At 42.2% G+C, this 26,369-nt stretch overlaps 1 protein-coding gene and 1 long non-coding RNA gene across 19 annotated transcripts in view; one reads left to right on the top strand and one right to left on the bottom strand.

Annotated features, from left to right (window-relative positions):
* DST (dystonin) overlaps positions 1 to 26,369 on the top strand; it is a 313,545-nt gene that overhangs the window by 11,055 nt on the left and 276,121 nt on the right. For 12 of the 18 annotated variants that reach the window (XM_075498103.1, XM_075498099.1, XM_075498102.1 and 9 more), the window contains exons 3-4: positions 4,736 to 4,924; positions 23,065 to 23,272. In XM_075498103.1, coding sequence (XP_075354218.1) covers positions 4,736 to 4,924; positions 23,065 to 23,272 — 397 coding nt within the window. Of the gene's footprint in view, positions 1 to 4,735; positions 4,925 to 23,064; positions 23,273 to 24,776; positions 24,895 to 26,369 lie in introns of those variants that run through there. The other 6 variants (XM_075498112.1, XM_075498111.1, XM_075498116.1 and 3 more) reach the window with 3 other exon arrangements.
* On the bottom strand, positions 224 to 23,202 carry LOC142408098 (uncharacterized). Its single transcript, XR_012775149.1, has 4 exons — positions 23,086 to 23,202; positions 4,641 to 4,838; positions 3,663 to 3,746; positions 224 to 2,469 (listed from the first exon to the last, which is right to left on the bottom strand). It is a non-coding gene; the product is annotated as an uncharacterized LOC142408098 (long non-coding RNA).

Raw genomic sequence — 26,369 nt, 5'->3', positions numbered from 1 at the left:
GCAAAGCTGGGTATATTACAGAGAAAAGTTGTTTATCCACTTTATTAATTTTTCAGTTTATGGTCTCCAGAAAGGGCCTTTTGAATTACTCTTGACAACTCAGTGAAAACCTCTCTCAGATGTATAGCCTGATCAGAAAAGAAGATGGGATGGGAAATATTGAAACAGAACGGAAAAACTTGCTATACTATTATATATACCAGTAATACAAATATATGAGTACCATGCTGAATTATGGTGATCCAGCCAGTGATGTCTGTGAATAAGGACATGTAAAAGTCTCACCAAAAAAAAAGTGATGGAAGACACTGGAGTTGTTTCATGTAGAAGGAGGAAAATAAGAGGAAATCTGATGATAAAATATATATGGAATGATGAACACTGTATTGAAGGCAGACCAAAATTTAGTCATCAGGGGTCTGATCCATCCTATCTAATTTTGGATACTTACAGTATAGATGTCTATGAGTGAAGTGGTCAGCTTGGGCTCCCTTGATGGCCAATGGAGAGAAACAGGTGCTGTTAGGGAATGGTCCATCTGACCTGCTGATTCAGTGGCTCGAAAGGGAACCCAGGGAGGGGAGGTGTGCTGAGCTTTGGTCAGAGGAATCCCATACTGTCTTCTATACGCAAGAAATCAGTCACTGAATCAGAGGTGTGAAGTTAGTCTGGCTGGATAAGAAGATATTTTTTTAAAGAACCTCCTACTGTGGAGGTAATTTTACACAACCACTGGGTTGTGCGCTCTGGCACGCAGCACCCAGGCTTGCAACATTCATTGCTGGTTTGGGTGTAAAGATAGACACAACGGGTCCTTTCAATATTACCGCACTTCATTCCAGAAAAAAACACGTTTAGAGAAGATGTAAAAAGATTAATTCACAATGATGAATTTCAGCTAAAAGAGGCTGATCTTCCCAGCCTCCTTCCAAAGACAGAAAAGCTCCCTTGAGAGTAGGTGAACTACTAGGCTTTGGCTCTGTACTGGCCTCCGGAGACACCTCTCTATTCCCACTGGCTGTAGAGGATGATTAGGAAGATCAGTGTTCATGGATTCAAACAGACTACCTAGGAGGATGTGCGTGGATGGTTTTGGAGAGAAGATAACCCCTGTTTGCCTCTTGTCTTCCGCTGTGATATCTAAGACTGGTTCTGGTGGTCATCTGAGTTGTTTCTTTAAGGAAAAATACTTTGTAGTGTAAATTTTGTGCTCCTTGTGCGGTTATTTTAATATTTAGAAGAAAACAGATTTTCTAAAAATATATCTTTGAAGTCTTACTTGTTTGGTTTGCCTTGTGTCAAAATTGTACAGGCATAAAAATGAGTCAGGCAGTAGGGAATGAGCAACTCTCAATGCAAAGAACAAGAAAAAGTTTGTCACCGTCCAGTGACACAGCATTCACATGACACCGGAAACCACAAATTGCTTAATGGTGTTATAGCAATGTCACTGTATTGCCAGCATGATTTTAAAATCTCCAGCGTTTGCTCAGTGATTTGGTCTCAGGTGGTGTACTGTGTGTCCCTGAATATTTTGTAATACTTTTCTGCTCTCCTGTGAGTGCTGGCTTAACATCTAAAACAGCGCGCTCTTTACCAAACAGATATTTGCGTCATTTTCATATTTTTTAATTTTGATTGCTATAATAGTATGATACATTGTCAATTTTGGGCTCAGCTGAAGGATAAATAACACAGATGACACAAGGAGCGTCTGTTCATTTTCACTGCTGAGGAGGAATCACTGGCCACTCCAGTCTTGCACTGAGCATAGGAGTGGCAGCTCCCATACGTTACATCACTTTTGAGTCCTGTCTTCATTTTTGATTGCCAAATTTTGAAATTTTCCAGATTTGGGTTTTTGCTCTGGCAAAGCCTCATTGTGGGAATGAGTAAGCATTTCGAGTTTTGGTCTGAATACTCTGCCCTTGTAACATTATCTGTGTTGATATGGAATTAATTTTCCACCTGAAATCATGATCCTCTGCCTTTATCGCATTATAATCCTCCCCAGAGCAACCATTTGCGATAGTGCAGGCAGATTATGACTTCAAGTGAAGAGTAAGCTTCTGCAAACAGAAGCAGATGAGCTCTTAAAGAGATAAAGATCCCATTTTCTTGCTAGTAATAAACAGCAAAAGAGAAAAATATATAAAATATGAAGGAGAAGCACTGACTGTAAACAGACTTTTCTGGAAGTCGCAAGTGACTTTTTTGTATTGAAGCATAATACTCAATCAGTAAACCTTGAAGTATTTTGAGGTGAAGTCACTCAGAGACCCACATACTTAAATCCCTATTTGGCATGCATCTCTAAGCACTTTTAGAGCTGCTTAGCTTCTACCAAATTCTTCTGTTACATAAACATACTTTCCCAAAGAGTTTTATCCAGTTAATGGGGATGGGAGCGTGGTGAGGGAGCAGCTGCAGCGCAGGGTATAGAACCAGGCTTCGGCCAGTAGCCATCATCTGTAAATGAATCATAATGCATTTAACATTTAAAAAATCTCTTCTGATTTCAGAACTCAGAATAGATTTGCTGGGTATTTTGGTCTCTTAAGGAGTGTTTTCTTTTACTAAGGAATAATCCCTGATGCACATTAACATTTTTTTGTAAAAGAAAATTTCCACAAGAAGTAAGCTCTATAATAGTAGGCTCCCTGTGTTGTATTTTTCCCTGTCATCCCCAACAGTCCTAGTATCATGTTGAATGATACATTTTAAGTATCTGGTAGCTATTTCAGAGCGTAGAAAGTGAATGGGGCAATAAGTTTTCCCACTGCAATAGTGTGGCAGAGTATCTCACAGATTTACATCTTAGAATGTTTAGAGATCTTCCTAAATCCGCGCGGGTCTGCTGGCTGCAGTGGCTTCCACTACGCTGCTTGCGTTGGTTAATACGGACAGGGTCCTGCTGCCATTAAGATACAGGGAGTCAAAGTCTGGCCCTACCTGTAATGTGAACCATCTATTGCTTCAGTAGAACAGGACAGATCATAAAAAAGGATTCAGGAAATTTTGGCCGTACCTTTCCATCATATGTATTTCATAGCCCTGATGCACCATGTACAGGAACCTCCCAGATGGACTAAGTAGAGTTGGGTTCTCCTCCTGTCCCTCCTGTCCAGTGTCCAGGAGCAGAAGGTTGCAACCTGGAAGTTACTTCACCTTGGCACTTCAACCTTTTCACATCATCTGTTGCATGCAATGTATATCTGTAGCAATTACTAGCATGTGTATGTAAATATATGTTTGTGTGTTTTGGCTATTTAGGGGTATATTTACTTAATGGAACACACCTTTAAATAATTAATATAGCTGTCTGTCTCTGTGTGCCCAGAGCAGACTGCAGCTCTTCCCTTGCAGTCTCAGAACATTAGAGGACTAAATCCAATTTGCACAGAGCCATACATCTGACTTTTGATTGCTTGAATTTACCAACATAACATTTTAGCATAACTTTTCTATGCTGATTTCCTAATTAAAACAAAAAACCAACAAAAAAGGCAAAACAAAACCCAAAACCAAAAGCTAAGGGAAGGGGGAAAAAAGAACAGCAGGTTTATATGGAAATGTATTGCTCCCACTAGTTTTCAGCTGGCAGGAACTCAGGATATTTAGATTCACAGCATAGATTTCTGCAGTTTTAGCTAAAATCTCACTTTACAGAAGTTTGATTCTTTATAGGGACCTGCCATTTCTGAGTGCTGGGTTTGTCGCATAAGGACTTCAGTGGAGATATTTTACTAGAAGAAAAAAGAAGGTAGAAAATTAGGAATTGCTGCATCTATTCTTGGTTTTGAAAGGGAATGTAGTCCTTAAACTGCAGACTGTCACTAAGGACATAGATTTGGCTCACTTATTCTGAAAGCTGATATGACTAAGTGAATTAAACTCTTATTTACAACCTGGCCAAATTTACTATCAACCAACATTGTATTCAGTACAAATGATGCATGGCAGGCTCGTGCATGCTCATGACGGGGACTCAGTGAAATGAGAGAATGCTCATTGTAAATGCTGTGCAACAGGGCTAGCCTTATACCTGTTGCCATTAAAGGAATGAAATTCTGTAAGGCTATGAGACATTCTGGATGATGCTCAGAGGTTTTCACAGCAAGCCTCTAAAAAGCATTTGTGAAAGGCAGCTTTTCCTGAGTTTACTAGTTTGGCCACATATACATGTATTTCTCAGATGATAGCAAAAGACAGCACTCTGTCTTAATTATTTTATTCCAAATGGTAAGGTCTCCTCCCAAATCTATCAGCATCAGAACTCTTAATGAGAACCATTAGTCATAATTAAGTGTTGCCAGCTACCAATTTTTCTTCACTTTCATTCTCAGGAAAAAATGCACCTTTTCAGCTCACGCTCCCTAAAACAATCTCTCATGCAGCCAAGAATTAACCTGGAAAATTTTCATTATAAATTTTAAAGTAGAACTATATAATTATAAATAACTAAAAGTGTGAGCTTATAAAGAAGAGCAACAGGAGTTACTGCTACTAGCTGTGTCAATAATACATATAATTGAGAAATATAAAACAAATGTGATATTAACAGCACTTGGCAACATCTCTTTATTGTTACATGCAGTATATATGGACATTACATTAATTTAAGATGAGCATGCTTGTACCAGAAGTCGTTGTTAAGATCCTGTATGATTTTTCTGTTGTTACATGGCTTCATTCTGGGAGATGTCAAACACGATGATTGCTTTTTCTGTTACAGGGCTTTAGATCAAGTCCTCGTCATGCTAGAAGACGTGTAGCACCTCGCCTTGAGGAAACACAACCTATAGTGGAAGCTCACCACCTAAGTGAGCAGGAAACTTCTGTAAGAAAAAGAAAAATCAAGAAAAGCAGCCGAGTTCAACCAGAATTTTATCATTCTGTTCAAGTCACGCCAACTCGAAAACCTGTAAGTATTCTACCTTTAGGGATAAATAGCGTTCAAAGCATATTATAGAGGCATAATGCTAATTTTTGGGCCATCCATATTCTGTTCCTCAATTTAAAAACCTTTTCATTTCTCATGTTCAGCGAATCTAGATATAAGTTTGTTAGACTGTATTTAATGTTGATGCATAACTCTAAAAAAAAATCCAGTTCTGAAGAGGAGTTTTTGAATTTTGATTTTTATTTAATATTCAGTCTATAGTAAATATTTGAATAAGATATTTTATTTGATAGTTTTATAGTGATATTACTTAACAGGTTTTTATAGCACACGTGTATGTTATTAAAATTTCTCACTCAGATTTATCAGAGATTCTATGTACTGAAACAAATTTATATTAAATCTCATTACTAGATACAATTTTGAGGTCTCTTCTGCTTTATACAGTATTTACAATCTTTCTGCTCAACAAAACTTGTATCAAGTCTTATCATTCTTTGCTCCTCAGTTTGATCTACACATAGTTCTTTTAATATTGATAACCTACATTTAGTGAGGAAATATGACAATTCATTGAAACGCTTACACAGTTCCTAATGTAAATGTGCGTGAAGATACTTCCTGCAGACACAATGCATTTCTCTTTTTAATGAGAGCTCATTGCTTTGATGCATTTGCTGACTAACCTATCTGTGCCAATGTTACGGGGCTTGAACTACTTCTATTAAGCCAGTATTATTAAAAAGGTAACTATTGAGCATACCCTAAAAAATATTATCTTGTTGCTCCAACCTAACTGAACCTTCCTAAGTTTGTGTTAATTGAGCACCAAGAATTGTGAGCTCTGAAGTTGGCTTGAGAAAGAGTATTCCCTAGTGGAAGCACATTGCCTGAGAGAGCAAGAAACTTGTGCAAAGAAAAGAAAGCCAGAGCTGCCAACAACTGCCAGAATTTTTACCTTTTAGCTGATACATTTCGTTTCTCTGCTTTCAGTTCACTACTCCCCAATTTCCTCTGTTCTCTCATGCTTCTACTTATTATTTATTTTACTCTGCTGCTGTTCCTGCGGTTTAATTTGATCTGACGGACTCGTCTTCTGCTCTTCTTAAAGGATCTGCTCTTCCTTTCTTCTCAACCATCTCCCTTTCACTCCATCCTATCTTGCTCTCTAGACTACTTTGCCATACTCTGTTATTCTTACTAGGTCTCCAGCCTCTCACCAGGCTCTCCTCTGTTCATTACTTGCTTCTGGTCCATCTCTTTCATCATCTCCTCTATTACTTTCCATTCCACTCCTCTTTTTTTCGATTCCCTTTTTTGTTTGATCTTAATTTTTTCCATAGTAGGCCTATGCCAAGGGTAAGCCTGCCTATAATTGCTGAGGCTATTACCAACTGCCACTGATTACCAACATGGGGAAAAAGAGCATCAGTGGTGCTGAATTAAAGAGCTAAAACTGTGGAACTGGTGGTGTAAGCAGCAAAACAGGCTTTGAAGAATGGATTAGTAAAGCTAAGAAAGCCCTGCTTCTCCCCAAAGTCAGTAACACATCAGGTACTTCAGGACCAGCAAAGAAAAAAACGTATAGGAGTAGAAAATGCGCAGTGTCACTATATAACTTCACTTTCCTACAATTTCATGGGTCTATGCTGTGTCTGACAAGACCTACCACTGAAACAATAATAAATCCCAGACTTAGAGAAAGCTTCTCTCAGTGCTGTCACCATTATGTCACTATTTTGAAATTGCTTTTGCAGTATATCTTTTATGCAACGTTATATAGTTCTTTTGATGGCCTTTTGTTCTACAGCCTCGATGAACTCACATTTCTACAAAAAAGAATAAATCATTATCTTTATTAGACTACGATCCAGAAAACATAAGTCACCAATTTCATTTGTCATGGACGTTGTAAGTTATTCTGAATGTATTATTAACACCATGGTGGCAGGGTGAGTAAGGTTCATGCCATGACAAATCACTGCAGCGTTGTGAAGTTCCACGCAGTCACAATGTCGTCCATCCCGCAGTTTGTCGCAGCTTCGTTCCACTTAGTCTCAATGTCTCAAAGATGAGACTTTTGGCCTTTATCTTTGTACAGTTTTACATGATTCAGTGCCAGAAATGCTCTTGTTAGTCTGCATAATTTCTTTCCATTATTTTTTCCTGTTATTCCTAGCTCTGCCCACTTGAACCACTTTAACCACTTTAAATAAATCATCTGTTGTCTTGATGTTTACACTATGGAAATATTTGTAGGCAGCTATGGCCATATCCTGCTTAGTCACCACTTGAAAAAAATGATGTGTGATGTCTGCTAACTAGAAGACCTAATTTCTCCTCATAAAACAGTTCGCCTTCTGATCAATTTTGTTGCTTTTTTGTCCCTATTTCCTGACAAGAGAGAACGGTATTTCCAAAGTAACTATAAAACAGCCTTATGGAAAGATTTTTCTTTGCTCCAGGAAATTTTTGAGTAATCAGCCCTAAAATATGTTAGCCTGTTCTGGTGCCGTATTAAGATATATGCTTGAAGACTTTTCAGGTATTTCATGAAAAGTTTTGTTGGATGTTTAGATGCTAGGCTTTCTTATTCCTGCTAATTTAGACTAATTTGTATTTGGTTGGTTTTGTGGTGTCTAAATCTTGTTTTGCAGTTTCCTAGCCACAGCTATAATTATCTGAATTTGCTTGGATTATTTCTCACTTCCTGTGTAGCCATCTGAAATCTTTCCAGTATTGTCCCTGATCTTGTCAGAACTAAATGAGGTGTAATTGTATGTATGGGAGTAATCCCGCTGAAGACAATAATTGCTCCCCCTGAAAATCTCCAGGAGCAGATGTTTGCAAAAGAACATTAGTTTTCTCTGAAAATGTCTTTTTCTTCTTTTTTTTTTTTTTTTTTACACCTTCCAGGTCATTAATGAAGACATTAAATACATTTCATCCTTAATACTGATCCTTACCAGACAGAGTTCATAGCCATTTTCACCTTATTTTATTGTCTTACTGCAGTGCAACATGAACATAATGGTGTGTAGCTTACCCCTTTTATGGCACGTTGTTATATCTTGTGCCCCGTAGGTCACCCTCTCATTGGTGGCTGTATTATTTGTGCTGACATTCTCCATAGGTGACAGTTTTACATCAGCTTCACACCGAGAAGATACCTATTACTGAAGTGTGCTTTGAATTTTTGAACACAATGGAGAACTCTTGAGAAGAACCAGAACCGTGTTCTTTAAATTAGCATGACTTCATGCAAGTCAAGGGAGTGTTACATATCACTCCTTTCAAGAATCGGGTAGCTGGTTCCATATAGGTAGTTAAATTTCCTGAAGGTGGGGAAGGATGCGTAGAAGTCTCCTCTTGTGAGCTCACTGCTGTCTAGCAATACTTCTCCAGGGCAAATTTTAAACTGGAGGTTTTATTACAAGCATTTTGCAAATATTATCTGTATTTTAAATAGTGGTCTGCTCTGAAGCAGACGTATAAAACTCTGCAAATTATTAATAGGTTTTTTTCCTGTGCTGGGCTGGAACCAAAAGATGGCCTTGAGTTTGTGTAAACATACCTGGCTCCTGAGCTGTGGGGTCAGTCAGACATACAGTTCTGCCAAATTCTAATTTCACCTGTATGTCTAAATACATAGTTGAAAAGCGATGCTGTCAAAACAGCATCTTTTGACATCTCCATTCTTAAACAGTTTGAAGGGCTCCTAAATTGCCTGATTTATGCAGCCACCAAAGGATTATTTAAGATCATGAGATATAGTACCAAAATTTGCACTTGTGTGTGTCATAAGAGGATCACTGTAAGATGTGTGGCAGATGAGACTACAGAGATGGGGGCATAAATAAACCTGGTTCCTTCACTTTCAGATGTGAAATCCCTGTTTCTACTCAAAAGCCTTGTATTTTACACATCCAAACTTACTGGTCTATTGTGTCCCAGCATGGTAGGGACAGCATATATTGAGGTGATTATCTACTGAATTGCGTTTAAAAAATGTACCTCTGACGTAACCTACAAAGAATAAACTGATGACAAATAATGATTATTCAGGATGATCTCAGCAGCACTGCTGCTCATAGGTATCCCTTAGTGTCTCCTAATGAACCTGTTCCCAATCGTTTGAAGACTGCCCTTTGCTGAAGCAATTTTGCTCCTTAGAGGTGGGTGCAACATTGCTACAAGTCACTACAAGGGAACTGAGAGGAAGGTCAGATGTCTGGGAGGACACACATAAAAAATCTACTGAGGTGAGCAGCTTCATTTAGCTGCACTGAGACTATTCCCATGACTGAAGTGAAGCTTGCACTGTAATGACTGATGATGCAAGCTTGAAAGCAAAGTTAATCAGTTTCTAAATGCATGTAAAACCATGAGCTGTCCCATCCATGGTCTTATTCAGCCATCCTAGTTTTTGCTTTTATGTGTTTAAGCATTAAAACTTTTGAGAAAAACAGTATTACAATTCTGTAAGAAAAACACTTAGGAGGTTTTTTAAACATCTGATACCAAATCATTTATAGAAGTCTGGGTATTAGTTGACACTTAGCTTACTTGAGACAAAATTTTTCATATGGATTAAGTTGTTCTACAGGGCTTTTCAGGAGTTTTTTATATGTCTCATTAAGTAATTGCCATTTCATTTTGTTAATTTCCATTTATTCTTACTCTGGTGTTATTTACTAGTTTTCCAATACCATGATGTACTTTATGTGACATTTGAATGACCTGATACAGATGACATACAAAAATTACTCATCACCCTGCACAAGATCTGGTTAATTCCAAGTATTAGCTATTTAATCTATAGATTGCATTCCTAGTTTTTTTTCTTTCGGAGACATCTGCTTGTGTTGGATTGTCTCCTGTGAATCACATTTAGAAGCAAATATGGCAAAACATTATCATATCATCTTTCACCTTCAGCATTTTTATTAACATTGTATTAATGTTCTCAAAATGCATGACAAAGCTGTGAGCTACCAGACTCTGCCACACAAGTGTCCTCTCTTAGGATAATATGAGCACAGCCACAATGAAGAAATGCAGGGAACATGTGAATGAATATAAAAAGGGAAACAAGGACTGTGTTTTAAGACCTACAGGATATTGATGGAGATTTTGAGAAGCACCTGAGAGTTTATTAGGTGATTGATTCGTAAAGTTTTTAACAATATTTAAGCATCTAGCTATCTTAAAAATTTTTAAAATACCTCAAGGAACCTATTTTAGGTGTGTAGGATCTTTGCAAATATGACTATAAATGCTAAATCCAGTCATCTCTGAAATAAAGAGAAAGCCTTCAGCGGCCATTAGGTTGACTTCAAAGGTACCTCTTCTCTTTCCAAACATACACACGCCCACCAAGAGACTGTTTACATCTCTTTCTTGGACTGTTGTGTTTTACTGCTTTTCTTATAGCAAATAACTCCTCACTGATAAATTCTTCACAAACAGTTTTGCACGAAGACTTCATTTTCCCGCTGTTCTGCTAGTTTCTGTGACCTCCTCCCTTGCTGCCTGCTCCCGATTTCCTCTTGGCTGCTTTTCCCTCTCCACCCTGCAGCTCATCTATTGCATTGTAGCCATTGCCCGTTTCTTCCACTCCTTTTGCCCAGCTCCTAGGCAGTTTACATTTTTGAAGGGATTCCTTAAAGGTGTATTGCCATGAGTTTCACTAGGCCAGGGAGGTGATGTCTTTACAACTTTAGAACTACTTTTTGTTAAAACACAATGGTAACATGTTAAGAATTAGATCTGAGATTTAAAATTATTCTTGCTTTGTCTTTCTAGTGATTTTTTTTTTCTATGGATGAGTTATTACAGCTATTAAGCATAGTGTAAAAGAAAGTTAATTGCAATAGTGCTAATAATTATCGATGACACATATATGTAAAAATACATAGAAATAAGCATAGCAATCACAGTACAAATCCACATTTAGAGCACTTCAACTAACTTTTCACTGCTAGCTCTTATTTGGGGAGTTAAGGTCATTTTAATTAATGGTCCCTGTGGCACGATCATGCTTGAGTGTATTTACTTAGATTTACGCTTGTGTGGTTGCAAATAGCATCAAATATATGTTATTTTTCTATACACAGTTTCAAATCATCCTACACCTGTGGGCAAAGCCCTCTAATATTAATAGGCTTTGTCTTGATAGCCAAGCTGATTCCATACAATTTTTATTTTGTCTGTATCAATTTTCATTCCCAGGGCAAATGCTTATTTACTGAAAATGGGATGAGAGCTTAAACCAGCCTGGCTCTGTTTGATCTAAAGTGTTGAAAGAGGGTCAAAGTGCACCATGAAGCTAAGACAGAAATCTTTGTTGTAGGATGTGACTTTGACTTCTATTCTTTTACAAGCTCAGAAAAAAGAAAGCAGTATAGCTAGTCTTGGGGGGGGGAAAAGGAAGCAGCATAGCCAACTACACATTTTTTGATGTAAAAATAGTGCTTACTATCAAATAAACACCTTTGACATCACTCGCCAGTATGGCGGTTTGCCGTTTCTAAACTGTGGATTACATTTTTGTTCAGATAACAATCGCTTCATGATAAACCTGACTTTGCATCATATTGGTCCTTGGAGCTGAAGCTAACTTGCTACTAAATTAGAAGTGAATGAGATAAAATATTCTTCAACTGTTGTATCAAAGAGATAGAGCTGTAAAACTCTGGCTTGAAAAATGTCTAATACTTTTTTTTTTTTGCCACTGTCATTTTGCCATGATTTGTATCAACTGGGATTTTGTGTTCAGTGATAAAATTATACTACATGTATGCAGCGTAGCCTCACTGAGAAATGAAATTTTTAACTGTTCAGAATTTTTCTTTTTTAAAATCCCAGTGCCCTTCCTTGAGAGGTAGTCATATAAACCCAAGCTGCTAAAATGTGCTAGCGGTCTTAATTGTATGACAAAATGTTTCATGTAAGTAATAATAAATAGTAAATTCTGTACAGTAGCTGAAGGCAGGTTGAAAAAAAATACTCATCAGCTCTGATTTTGTTATGATGGTGTTGTTTGCACAACTTGAAGTGACCAGTAATCGTCTCATAGATGGAAAGTAATTACAGAGTAAATGCAGATGTTTCCTTTTCCTTTGCTGCCACAGGAGTCACTCTTCAGAGTTGTATTGTGTAACATCCTACTGTGGCACATAAACAGTACATCTTTATATAGCAAGGGACTCCCTTATCCATTCGTATTTATATATAACATTGCACATGGGTATTCTGTTAAAAGAATAGTTTGGCAAAGGCAAGTATTCAAACGTTAGGAAGTGCTGGAATTAAGGTTACACGTGCAGCTTTAATTCAGTCGATTACGCATCTGCATTGTCATATAGACTTTAATTGTATGATGGCGTACTGTTTTTTCACAGGCTGTACTCTGTATTCGTGGTAGGATGGAAGTGCTCTTAGGATGACTCTTATGTGTAGGAGTTCTGCCGCAGAAGTTGTAAAGTGTGTAAATGAATAAAACGGGAGATTGCAGGAAGAGAGAGGATCTCTTATTTCTTTAAAAAGCAGTGAGTGCTGCCTTGGAGATTGAAGGGTGGGCACGAGGTCACTGTGAATGTGCTGAACAACTGGCTTAAAACATTTTTTATCTTCCATTTTCTAAGTGCCTGACTCAAAGCACGTAGCTGGGTTTATAAAAGTTCTCAAGCTGCCATTCACCACTGAACTCTGTGTGTTCTGTGGTCTGAGTATTACTGATACGTAATTCTAATAACTCTTAAAAATCAGATCCCTGGCATCTCCATTTGAGCTAGGTATCAAAACTGACCTCCTGGTTTCAGTTTGCATCCTGCGTAATGGGAAAGATCATTAGTATTCGTGAAGCAGTCAGATACTACTGCGCCACAAAACAGTCTATGAAATAATAATTTCTTCTTCACACCAGCCTTTGAATAGCATGAAACAAGTTAAGTTCTGGTGCTGCCCATTGAAGAGAAGATGACAAAACAAAATATTGAACAACTGTTTATGGAATGGCTATCACCCATCATTTGCACTAAATAAGAGCAAGACACTGGGGATGTAATAGTATACGATCACATCGTTACGACTGCATCATGATGTACATAAAACAGGCTGAACTACGGTTGCATGGTGAACCTTGAATCTGGGATTTGGTAATGTTTTAGTTCTTGACTTTGCAACCTTAAGAAAAGTATTTTGGCAAGAACTTTCCTACTGTCGTTAAATTTCCTACTGTCATTAAAAAAAGTAAACTTAAAAACAAAGCTCCGTTGTGCGGCTCATCAGCAGGTTTTGACACCTGAACTACAACACAGAAAATTCTCCTATTGGATTTCGGGGAGAGACTGATCATATTTGCATTCCTCCATATGAATCAGTAACACAGGGGAAGAGGTTATTTTTTTCTAGAGGAACTCTCAGATACACGTTAATGGCCAGAGCTGGGGTGAAATTTCCGTTTCCTACCAGGCTCCTTAGGGGGATGTGCTTTCTTATCTCAACCTTGCCAAGCATGGCTCTTTCTGCCCTGTCTACTCCAGCCTGCTCCTGACCTGCCTCTGCCCCACCGCTGGCTCCTTCCTCGCTGCCCAGTCCTCGCTCCTCTGCTGACCTCAGCCCTTCTCCTCTCGCTTTGTCAGTCCTTGATTCACTCCTCCATGTCGCACCCCTTGCACAGCCCTTCCCAGGCTCACCTGGTCGGTCATCTCGTTGCTCTGAGGCACTTGTTCAACCAGTCTCTTTGATTTCTGTGTCTCCCCGGGGCCTCTGGTTGCAAGCTCCATGCATACGTTCCTTGGCTCTTGTCTCTCTTCTCGGAGACCTTCTCCTCACACACAGTTCCTACCCTCCTTGTTCATCAGAGTACCTTGTTCAAAGCCTTTTTCTGAGGCAATACCAGTTTTATGCCAGGAGGTCAGATCCTTAGCTCTCCCCGATCCGCTCCCTCCAGCATTGATGGTTACTAGTTCCCGCTGTTACCTTGCAGGCCCATTTCTCCTCTAGTCTTTACCCACGGAGTCTGCTGCTCCTCTGAACGCTTTTCAGCTGCAGCTCCCAGATCTGCCGGTCTCCGTGTTTGTCCCTCAGGCTGTCAGTCCCAGTGTATTTCTCCAGCCCTTTCCTCCAGCGCGCTGGTTCCGGTGTTTGTCCTCTCTATATTCAGATCGTACGGCTTTTTCCTCTTGCTGGCTAAAGCACGTCCGAGCGAGTCTCAGAGAGCATAAAAGAAACAGTCTCCTGCCTGTCAGGTCTGGTGCCTGCCCTCCCCTGCTCTCCATGCCTCTTGCCCGCACTGCCATCAGCCTGCAGCCACAGCAGGTAACTATTAGGTGGAAAGATTAGTTTTGCCTCCATATCTCAAAGCTGGAAGGATCCTGCTCAGCTCCTCAGCAGGGATGGTAGGTGTCCCAAGAGCGGAGGTAAGAGCTGCGAGGGTGGAATTTGCTTGGTCAGTCTGTAATGGCGGGGTATTGGTCCGGCAGCAGCTGTAAGACCCCAGAGAGTCTTGAGAGACTTTGTTTAGTGGGTGCCGATCTGAAGAGATTTTCATTGATATATTGAAGATATTTTAGTTGATAAATTAAAACATAGCCTTGTTAAAAAAAACAAAACAAACTGGTAAAATCACATTGGTAGTCACCTGGGCCCCAGGAATAGTTAAATCAAACTCTTTAACTTTGCAAAGAAGGACTACTAGCAGATGAGGAGAGATTAAAATAAATTGACTTGCTCAGCAAAACCAAAAAAGGCTGAGAGGAGGTAAAATGCAGGCTATGAATGCATCAGGGAAGCAAAAAAGGTATTTAAGGAAATGAAGGCTGTTGTCACAAAAAACAAAAGCCCAGGAATAAGTTTCAGGTGGCAACTAGAGGAAGATTACTCATCATCAAGAGAGCAGTAGGTTCTGGAGCAGCTTTCTCGTCAAGAGCAGTAAGATCAAACCCAAACTTTAAAAGATTTACTTTATAGTCCCTAATGCCAGAGATAGCAGATGATATTTATATCTCAAAGACTTATCACTCTGACAAATGTAGACAGATTTTTACCTAAGATGGCAAAAGGCCTATGTCTAGCTTAAAGGATATTCATATTTGAAGTATCCATCCCAAAGCCTAGAGTCTTCTCAAAGAAGATCACTGGGATATTTTTTTAGTGTTGACAAATAACTACTGGATATTTTAATCATCTTGCTCTCAGGCTTCTCAGTCAGTCTTTGACTAAAAATTCTCAAAAAAATTCAACCTTGGGCAGGGAATATTTTCAACCAAACATAAGACAAGGCAACTTAAAATGGATTTTATAAGAGAAAACAATCTGATAACTTAATTATGAACAGTATTACTAGTGTTGTGTAATTATAAGAACCTGTATTTTCAAATAGTTAAATGTTGATTGATTGTTGGATCATCTTGAAACTGTTTTAAAACATGGGATTGAAACAGTTTGAAAAGAACAAATTAATGTTTAGTTCTATAAGGAGGGAAACTTGTCAGTCAGGAATGTTAACAGTTGTTGCTAAAAGCATAATATCAATACCACTGTTTTAGATTTTCATGATGTAATTTTTAAAAATTCTTCTAAGTCCTCCTTTTATTTTTTTCTTGAAAATAATCTGTGCCCATCAGAGATTCAAAAGCTACTTAGAACTTCAATTTGCTCTTTTCTGTCCAGAGTGTTTTCATACTCTGATAAACCTTTTATGGCAGGAGTAATTTGCTTTGCTATTCAGACATATATAATACAATCTACAATTAAAAGATTAGAAGGCTGAGGAAAGTATTTGAAACTAGGTGATTTCTTAGTCCAGACTCTTCCTCTGTTACATGGTTTGCCTTGTAGGCGTAGTAAGCAGGTAAAACTCTGTGTGCCTTCCTCAAACCTTACTTGTTCTGTCACGTTACTCTCTTTTGTGTCTGGCAGACTAAGGGGATCTGAATGCATGCAAGATAGCTGCAATCAAAAATTAATACAAAATTTACTTTTAGGTAATGGGAAGGTTTTTTTGCAACAGTTATATACAGCAGTCGTCTAAGATATATGCATTTCTTTTACAGAAATAATTCACGATTTTAAGACCATGAAATGCTGACATTTTGGGTATTATCTATGAAGCACTAGTTTTGAAACAAGATAATGATAGCTGTAAGGGAAGTAGCACTTACATCTCGCTGATGGTTTTAGCATAAAACTCAACTAAAATACCTATTCCCCGTGCTGTAGCTTCCCAGATACTTAGAGCTCAAAATATTATCTTCCCATCTGCAAAACCTTCAGTACCTTTCTGTTGGCTTCTGTAATGTAGGTAAGGTATTTCAAGATGAAATCCTGCAATTCACATTGAAAAACTAAATAGAGGAAATAGGTGAGGAATAAAGGAATGGATTAAATATGTAACATATCAGGGCTGTCATGTTGATGATATTAATTTTCAAGTGACATTCAAAAAGAATCCACATCTTTGTTAGCACAGTTTTACTAAACAGCTTTTCAAGAGAACTGATGGCTTTGGCACAACATGGCTAGTTTAACCTGAATGTTATTTGCCCCCACTTATACACAGGTCTTGGTTACACTGAATGAAGTATTCCTTGCTTTTCAATGTATTCATTTGAAAAAGAAAAAAACAACGAGCAGGTTTTCCTTGCACAGCAACATACCTGAAATGCCTTATTTTTCTCTTATGATGGCTATCTTCCTTGGTGGAAGTTGCCGAGATCTGTGGAGATTATCTTGACAGTATCTGATCCCTCAGCTCATCTCACAGTTAACAGGGAGTTACAAATGTGGAACATCTCTCAACTTTCTGCTCCTCAAAGAGATCACCGATACATGAAGTAAATGAAACAGAAACTCTACTTGTTGTAGCGTAATATTCACTCATTTCTTTTTTTAAGCTACTAGAAGATGGTATCACTTCAGACCCATAAGTACTTGAAGTTTGGTGTATCTCTGCAGGATTGGTACATGAGCTGCATTGTGGTTTCTGTTGCCTCCATTGCACGTCTCATCCAGGGACTACTTCAATATTTTACCCAATTACTACCTAAAGCAGAATGTATAAGCTGTCATCGGAGCAGGGATCACAGCCCAGCACTTCCTTCTCCCCGCAGAGAGTCTTGTGTGCTCTGACGCAGAGTGCTACGCTCCCTCTTCCTCTTTCTCATTCCACACCAAGAAATCTTGAACTTTTTTTTTTTTTTTTTGTAACCTGTACCACTTCCACAACCAGGTTGTTGCAGAATAGTCTCCAGGCAGGCTGCTGGGAGATGAGGATTTGAGGCTAGGTTTCAAGCTTCTTAAGACAATAAGGAAAAGGCAAACAGCTGCTTCACTTCTTTTATGGTTCAAAAGAAACCAGCGCTCTCTGCTGTTATGAAAGGGTGACCGAGGATCAATTTCAGGAGGAGGTTTGGGTGTGTCTTATATCCCTGAAGAATGAGATGCTGCATCATCCTGGGTGACCAGGTTTTTCTGACTACTTAGTTCTTACAAAAAACTGTTTTGCATCATGTCAGTTTTAGACATATAAGTAGATGGTTATGCAGTAAACATAGTTTGATGTTACAAAACTGTATTGCAATGTCCAAGTACGTACGTGGATCTAGCCCTTTATCCATTTTGAACTTAATGTCCTCAAATGACCTATTTCTTTCACGAAAGTTGTCTCCATAGGGTTATTTTCAAAGTGGGGAAATGGTACAGATTGACCTACTAGCATCCAGAAAAGATCCCATCTCCTTTCCAAAGCCTATGAAAGCATAGGAATTTCCTTGTATAAATACAATCACAGGCTCAAAATGCATGTGACAGAATAAAGAGTGAATGCTTATTTCCATCTTGTCCTACCTTTAGAAAGAAAGAATGTAAATTCTCTCTACAAAGCAATCATTCGTCTTGATGTTTGAAAAGCCTAACTGTTCGCAAAGGTAGGTTAACACAGAATCAGACCCTTGATGCTCAGGAGTTTCAGATTTAGTGTACTTGCATTCCAGCTTTCTGCTTATTTCTTTATAACATTAAATACAAGCCCAGAAACTCTGTAGTTATGTTTGTATATCCTGGTAATGTAGGCCCTTTCAAGTATGGATGTCCTCTTAAATGACTGGCACAGAACCAGAGAAAAATATTCATTTAATATGGCTGCATCTCCACTGGTAGATTTTTTTTTTTTTTTAAGCTTAGCATAGTTGGTTTTGCATTGCCCTTGTTTGTACTTTCATTTGTGTGTCTGTTTTGAATTCTGATCATTTCTGACAACATGCAGTCCCAAGGGACTTGCATAGCCTGATTACATACATTGGATGTTTTGTATTCTGCATTGCATTATCTAATCAGGTTAAAGTGGTAAAGATTTACTAATGGGAACATTCAGTTGCCCTAGATTTTGTCTTAAATTTATTATGTTATTTTACTTTAAAAGTTGATCCACTTTAATATCATTCAATCTGGGATGTTAAAGGACAAAAATAGCATGTTACATTCAACTGATATTCTAAATTATTCTAAATTAGGAGGAATTTTGTTGAAACACACTCAGTAAAACCATGCTTCAAACACTTCATTTCTGTTCATATTTATCCATTGCCCACAATGAACGTGATGAAAGAAAAAAAATGTATTCCAGGAATTCTGAGATAGTTTAGTATAAGTGAAATATAAACAACTCATAACTAAACTGAAAATTAAATTTCAGTCAGTGTTGACCTGTACTTCCCAAGAGCTTCCAAAAACCAGTGTGAGTGGAAAGTCTTCTCAAAGATAAGGTATGAAAGTAGAAGATATTTGATTAGAATTCAGTTGGCCAGCACAATCTCTGATGTGTCATAAAGTTGGGGAATTTTTGCAATCTGACGATAATTCGGTATCAGCCTCTCAGCAGCTTTTGCCAGCTGGATTGCTTGACCGAGTTTAAAACCTGACCTCTGCTAATGCTTCTGCCTTGAGGAATGACAGTGCAAAACCCACTGGTGCTCTTAAGGGTATCAGATCCTATTTAGGGGTGGCTTATCTGATACATGGTGTTGTGCGTTACCTTATACCGTTTTCCAGCTACTCTGTCTTCCACCTAGTTTCCACCTGATCTTCTGCAGTGCTTCACCTACGACAAACAGTCCTTCTTTCCCTCCTCAAAGGAAATCATGCCTTGGTACTTGGCCAAATCCCTCTTACAAGAAGTACACTAAATAATTCTTTGAAATCATCCCCATTACTGGAAACCAGCTCGCTTTCACAGCGAAGTAGCAAGCCTGACTCTCAGGCAGCTGCTGCAAATCACCTGATTACAGAGAAAACCGTAGGCACTGGCAGGAATGAGTTTTGCTCTCCTAAATGCTTGTCCTGAGCACTTTGCCTCCCGAGACACAGCGGTGAGGACTCCGTGTGCAATCTGCACCCCCCTGCGGTACTGACAGTGAAATGATGCAGTAAGTTTAATCCTGTACTTTGAATGCAGACAAAACTCCACTGAGATTTGCTTATGTATGACCAACAGGCTTCAACGCCCAAGCCGCTATATGCGTAATTGCTATGCACATTCAACAGTTCCCGCTCATCAACAATAGAGGCTACAGATAAGTCTTTAGGCTAATGAGCAGAAGGAATGCATAATCGGAGGCATAGAATAAGCAGCTATAGCACCTGGGCTGTGACCTTACGGGCCTTCAAGCTAAGAAGGGGCAAGCCCTGACCCTCACTAAGTCCCAGAGTAGGCTAAGTAAGGATGTGTCTGATCAATATTTTACTGGATATAAAAGACGCTTCACTCACATCGCCCAAAAAAGTGTTGTGCATTATTAACAGTTATGTTTTCCACTTGCATACAGCAATGTGCTTTATAGAAAAATAACAGAAGTGCCTTACATATTTTAACAGAATATAACTGATTTTTTTTCGCATGATGTCCTAATTGGCCAGGAACCCTTTTCAGGATGGTACAGATGTTCTGCATTATTTTGTATTTTTTAAACCTGTTAATATGTTGCTATAATAATGGAATGCTTATTTGGGACTTACAGCTATGGCATGGAAAATGTGTTTGCTAGAAACAAACAATCCAGTGGGATGAGTGGTAAGCATGTTGTGAACAGTGGCTGTGCAAAAGGAGAACAATTACAGACTTCTTATCAAAGCTATTAATTTACTCAAACAAAGCAAAGCAGTTGTTAAGTTCCATTATAAATGTCTTTGGAATAGCAAAGTCGAGATTCGTAAAAATAATTATGTGCTCAATAGCTCTGTGTACACATTACTCAGAAGTATCTCCATGCTGAATAAAAGAGTAGACTGTAATTAAGTTAAAGTTGGCATTTCTTAGATGCGAGTTTGCTAGATTTTGCTATTATGAAAAATTTCTTTCCAAGCTTCCTGCCTTGTTCTGAAAATGAGATAACATGATTCCTGAAGAGTAAGTGAGCTAAAGTGGGTTTTGTTCATTCATTTTGTTAATGCATGCATTAAGTAAGGTAGAAGGACAACTTAAAAGAGGGTAGCTAGTTGTAATACACATAGATGCCAAAGATTGCTCTACTGCTGCCTGTTCAGTTTGACTTCTCACAAATATGGGAGTGGGGTCTTCTCACATAGCTTATCTTCCAGTATTGTAGCACAGCTGACCAGAAAGAGTCTCCTTTTTCCTAAAATTGACATCTCAGTAGAGAGTATGGAGAATACATTCAGCGGATATATATGGAACAATCACTCAACGGTGCTTTTGGTTTCTGAGGGTAGGAGGAACTATAGAAGGAGTTGTTATTATAAAAAGTAAGAATGGGCTATTAAGGCTTCTTTTGAGAAAAGGAAATCCTGCTGGATAAAAATTATAGTGTACTTTCAAAGATAAATCTGAGAGTTGAGAGATCTTTTCTTCAAAGCTTCAATAACAACTGCTATTGTACTTTGTCCTTGCATATTCCAAGCTGCTACATAAATACTAACAAAATATCGCTATAGCCCCCTCACAACACCGTGTCTGGGCTCTTTCTAATTTTCATATTATAAACTAGAAATGAAGAAGGTGAATAAATTGAAAGGCAAAATCTGGGTCTGTGTGATCCAAAGATACTGAAGGTTGCTGAGCAGCCAATAGAAGATACAGGCCTGAAGCAGGATGTTCAGTGCTGGGATTAAAAGAAACACTTTCTCTTTTATGGCAAAATCTGGAGCTAAGGACAGGCCACAAGGCACCTAATCCCTGACTAAGCACATCAGGGGCCCTCTTAGCCCCACCTGATACAGCAAAGTGCCCTGTAGCAAGCTGTGCACTTCCAGCTCCCATCAGGAAGACACCTGTATGTGACCATCCTGCTTTAGGAGATCCTACAGAGAGTTTTAGTTTATTATATAATCTGGCAGCAAAATATTCCCGGCACTAGAACTAATTATGAAGGCAATCAGAGCTGGGATCAGACATCTCATGTTTCTGTTTTTCTGCACTTACCGCTTGCTCTCTCCACATCACAATACAGTGAACAGGAATTCAGTTAATTTTTATTAATATTTATATTTATTTATAATATAAATAAATTATTTATATTTATTTTCATTCCCTCCCTCTCTCCCCTTTTGAACTTCACCATGAAGTACTGTGGAAGGAGAAAAGAGGATTGGGATAGAAGGAGGTCAGGAGGAGCAACCACTAATAAGAGATCCCCTCTTATTTAGCGGATTATTTAACTGTATATTATTGGCAGTTGTATGCATAGCAAAGAGTGCATCTGGATTATGCAGGTTTTGAGTTTTAAAGTGGGTAGAATACCCCCTAATGTAATAATAACAACGATTCACTTGTCCACCCCATCAGAACCGACAGTAAAAATGTTCAGACAGTAACAATAAATTTTATCAGATCTCAGTCACAGTAGAAATTTCTTCTGTAAATAAAGGTACATTTCAAGCCCCTCAAAAAAAAAAAAAAAAAGGGCTACAAGACAAGCCTAAAATAATAGCTGTTTTAGTATCAAAACCTCTGGAATCTACGTGGGCTGAATGAGGGCTGTCTGTGCATAACAAAGTATACTACACCTCTCCACATTGACAATAGTGTACCCATAAAAATTAACATCATACCTGGACCAGCATCAGGTTACACTTTTGAAAGACTGTCACAGCAGCTCCCACATGAAATCACAAATCAAACCCATCATTTTCTAGTCGGGTGCCCTGGAGAAACCACAAGTCTCTCCAGTCAGAAAATGCAGAGGAAGAGAAACAGCACCTTGCCCCCCATCGTGTCCTGATAACCTGTGTATAACGCTGTATCCTCAATTCTCAAGATGGTGTTGAAATGTTATCGTTCGGACACCTCCGTTTCCCACTTCACCCTAAACAGGGCAGCCAGAAATGGCAGCAGCCCTACCCCTGCGCTGCATCGGTGCTTATTTACGTTTCTGGAAGCGCTCTTTTTTTTGGGTAGCTGGGAAGTCTGGACGTGGACACAGCCTATAAGCCGACATCAGCCCTTGGCAAGGCGTGACCGAAAGCCGCCTGTCACGCCCGGCGACCCAAAGGGGCTGCTCTCAGAAATCCTGTTTCCTCCTCCCTCCCTCCCGCCCTGCCCGCCAGCCGCGCCGGGCTGTGCCCGGCAACGCGGGGCAGGAGGAGGGGGCCCGGCGGGGCGGTAACAAAGAGCCCGCGGCGCGGCGTGGCGTGGCGTGGCGTGGCGTGGGCTGCCTGCGGGCGTGGGTCTTTCCCAGAGACGGATATACAGGAAGGCTTTCACCAGCAGCTCGGTGATGGCAAATCTTTCCCTTGACCTGGCGGGGGAGCCAAACGCTATCGATTTGTAGCCCGGAAGGTTTTTTTTTTTCGGTTGTTGTTGCTGCTGCTGCTGCTGCGTTTATTGTTGGAGAAGTGGGAGGCTCATTTGCGAGCTGGCTGCCCGGCCGCAGGCCGCGGCTCTCCCCATACATCCCTCCAAATGCATTCCCACTAAGGACCGGCTATTTTTTGGAGAATCGCCCTCGGCGCTCCGCGCACGCACCCCTCTTTCCCCCCTAAATTCACGGCAATGGTGAGCGGCGTCCCTCTCCCCTACCCTCATTTTCCCGTGAGATGCTTTTCCACGCCACGCGGGGCGGGTACTCGCCGGTGCTACCGGAGGCCCCGCGTCCCGAGCCGCTCCCCACGCACCCTGTCTGTCTGTCTGTCTCCCCGTGCAGAGCTCCGGCAACGCGTCCTACCGATGCTCCATGTCGTCCTCCGCCGATTTCTCCGATGAGGAAGACTTCAGCCAGAGGTCGGGGACGGTGTCGCCGGCGCCGGGGGACACGCTGCCCTGGAACCTGCCCAAACACGAGCGGTCCAAGCGGAAGATCCAGGGCGGCTCCGTGCTGGACCCCGCCGAGAGGGCCGTGCTGCGCATCGCCGGTAAGGCGCGGCCGGGGGTTGACGGGGAGGGGGCGGGTGGGGGGCAGAGGGACCCCCACCCTCGGGCTTTCTGAACGTGGCCCCTCCGGGTGGTGACTAAGCTCTTTGGCCGCGTTTTCCGGCTGGGCGAACTGATGCGTGTAGGAAAGCCAGCCGAAATACGCGCAGGTGCGCCCATTAAACTTTCATGCGGAAACGCATGAGGGGCGCGGGGGCCGCAGCGCCGGCGTTAGCCGTTTCAGCTGGTGCCGGCGTTTCGGCCGGGAGGCCGAGGGACCACCCCGCCCCCCGGGGTGAAGCGGCGCTGGGCCGCCCGAAGCGCGGGGGAGCGGCCGATGCTGCTCCGCGGGGCGTGCGGGGCGAGGCGCCGGTCGTTGTCCGTGCGGGGCCGGGGCTGCGCTCGGGAGGGGACGGGGACCAGGACGGAGCCGCCCGGTGTGCCGGAGGCGCGGGCGGGCGCTGGTCCGCGGCCCGGCGACAAGTGATCTCGAAAATAGGGCGGAGGTCTGCTTCTCCCCGGCGACAGTTGGAAACCGCCTGTAAATGAACCCCGGGAAGATGCGGCGGTCCTCAGCGCTCCCGGGGACACCGCTGTTCCCCCCCCCCTTCTGTGCGTGCCTCCGTGGGTCCCCGCCCGGGACACCATTTCCCAGGGTCGCGCATCTTAACGGCGCTGTTGGGGGCGGCGGAGGACGCGGTGGCAGAGGGTGCTCTGCGCAGCCGGGGTCTCGCCAGCCGCTGAATGCAGCCGCGGGGGGGGTTGCGGAGCTGGCTTGGCCCTGCCCAGCCCGGCCGGGCCGCCCGCGGCGCTCGCCGCCGCCCCCCGGAGGCAGGGTGCGCGGGGCGGGGGCCCGGCGCCGCGCCCCGCCGGGCCGGGCCGGGGGCAAGGCAGGAGGGGCCGCTCGGGGGCGGGCCCGGCGCCGGGGTCAGGCCGGGAGGCGGTGGCGGCCTGCGGGGCGCAGGCGCGGTGGGGTCGCGGCCGGGGGCGGGTGAGCGGCGGTGACACCTGCGCCGGGGCAGGGGCCGCGCCTGCCCCGCCGCGCCAGCGGGGGGTCCCGCACCGGCCAGCTGCCGGCGCCGGGGGCTGCCCGCGACGCCCCGGCGGTGTCTGCCGTGCTGCGGCCCCTCAGCGCTAGCGCCGCAGGACGACGGTGCCTCCGCCGGCGTCGCGTCCCCGCCCAGGCGGCCGCCACCCTCCTCGTCCCGGGGGGAGACCGGGGCAGAAACACGGGGGGCGGGCGGGAGGCGGCTCAGGAGGCAGAGCTCGCCGGCCCCGCAGGCGGTGCCTCGGCGATGGGGCTGGAGCCGGGGGGCTGCGGCGGGGAGGCGGCGGCCGCCGTCGGGCTGGGGCCGCCCCCCTCCGCGCTCCGAGGGGCGGCTACCGAAACCCGAGCGGCCGGCGGGGGCGTTTCCTCGGCCGGGCTGGCAGCGCCCTCCCCCGCGCCCTCCCTCCCGTTAGCCGTTGGGTTTTTTCTTGTGCCGTCCCCGAGGCTTCTGGCTGCCCGGAGCCGCGCAGGGATAGCCCCCGGCCATGGCTGGCTACCTCTCCCCCGGCGCGTACTTGTACGCCGAGGAGCAGGAGTACCTGCAAGCCTACGAAGATGTCTTGGAGAGATACAAAGGTAGGCAGCCCTCCCCGCAGCGGGGCCGCTGCAGCCGCCCAGGCTGCCGCTTACCCCGCCGGGCGTGGCGGCTGCGGACACAGGAGGGGAGGCTCCGGCGCGGGCGGGGGGCGGCCAGGTGCGCCCGGCCCCGCTGCCGGCGTGAGGGGGGACCGATGGCCCCGAGCCCTGCCTGGTGCCCGTCTGGGGAGCGGGCGTCGGTGGCTTCTGCGCTAAATAAAGATGCCGTCTCTCCCTCACCAGCGGGTGAAACGCACTCTCTTGTGTCTAAAAGTCTCTTTTTCGAGTGAAATGCGGACACGGTGATTTACGTCTCGATGTGCATTTGTATGTAAAGCTTCAGTTCATTCTGACCTTTTTTTTTTTTTTTTGTGGTCGGGCAAAGAAGGATCTTAGTTCGTGTAGCACCTGAGTTTTTTCATCGAATACGGAAAAACAAGGAAAAAGGCGTTTATCGTAACAGAGATGCACACGGCTAAATTTATCTTGCTAGAAACATAAATTATGTTGCTTTCTTAAATTCACCGGGATGGAAGAGGTGGTTTGGGAGACGTGATTCATTGCTGTTTGTCAGTACATTTGCTAATGCTAAATCTGAAAATGCTTATCAAAAGTGTTACAGGTCTGATTTTAATTCAAGTGCGAAAGGGATGGAGTTAACTGTTCAGATTGAATCTTCATCCCAGAAATAGTTTTTACAGCATGTTGCAGCATATGCTGACATTTGCAGTGCTGAGTCCTTTTGTAATGTTTGGGGAAAAGGTAGGTTAGATTTTATATCTGAAATTTTTATTTTGAAGGATTACAATTTTTCAGCTGTATGTTTCCAGTCAGTTCTAAAGGTTTTGGTTAAATGGTTTCGCCTGATGGGAATGGGAGTGGCATAGTTTAAGACAGCTTGATTTGAAGATACCGGTAGTTGGGTTTTATTTAATCCGGGTTGTTAGTGGCAATATTTTGAAAAATAAACCCCCTACAGATGGTTATTTTGACATGAGAACTTGTCAGGTCCGAGTCTACTTTATACCTGTGTCACTTGCAATTTCATGTGTCATTAACAGTATTGACTAATGACTCCTTTGTGTCTGTTGCCCATTGTGTCAGTGCAGCTATGGAGCATGTGCGCTATTTCTGTACTGAAATGCATTAGTGCGTTTTAGTTGAGAAATAATGAGAGATAATAGATCACCTTCAAAAGCACATCTTTATTCCATTCTCTCCTATTTTTTTAAGTCATCAATTACCTTGTATGTAGCTGAACTGATTTTTGCAAAATTTTAAAGCAAGTAGACTGTTTACTTTGCGAATAAAGAAAACACTGAGAAAACTTGTTTTTCTGTTCTGGTTCTAATCCAAAGCACTGCTATTCTGCTTTAGATTACCTTTGATTTGCTGCTAGAGTCAGGTTTAATAAGGTTCATTCTCATACCAGTTTGTCTATTTGCTTAAAAACCTGGGAAGGATAATAGGCCTAA

This window comes from Mycteria americana, chromosome 3 (assembly GCF_035582795.1).
Source record: "Mycteria americana isolate JAX WOST 10 ecotype Jacksonville Zoo and Gardens chromosome 3, USCA_MyAme_1.0, whole genome shotgun sequence".
Taxonomy (NCBI): domain Eukaryota; kingdom Metazoa; phylum Chordata; class Aves; order Ciconiiformes; family Ciconiidae; genus Mycteria; species Mycteria americana.
This window is presented reverse-complemented; position numbering and strand designations above follow the sequence as displayed.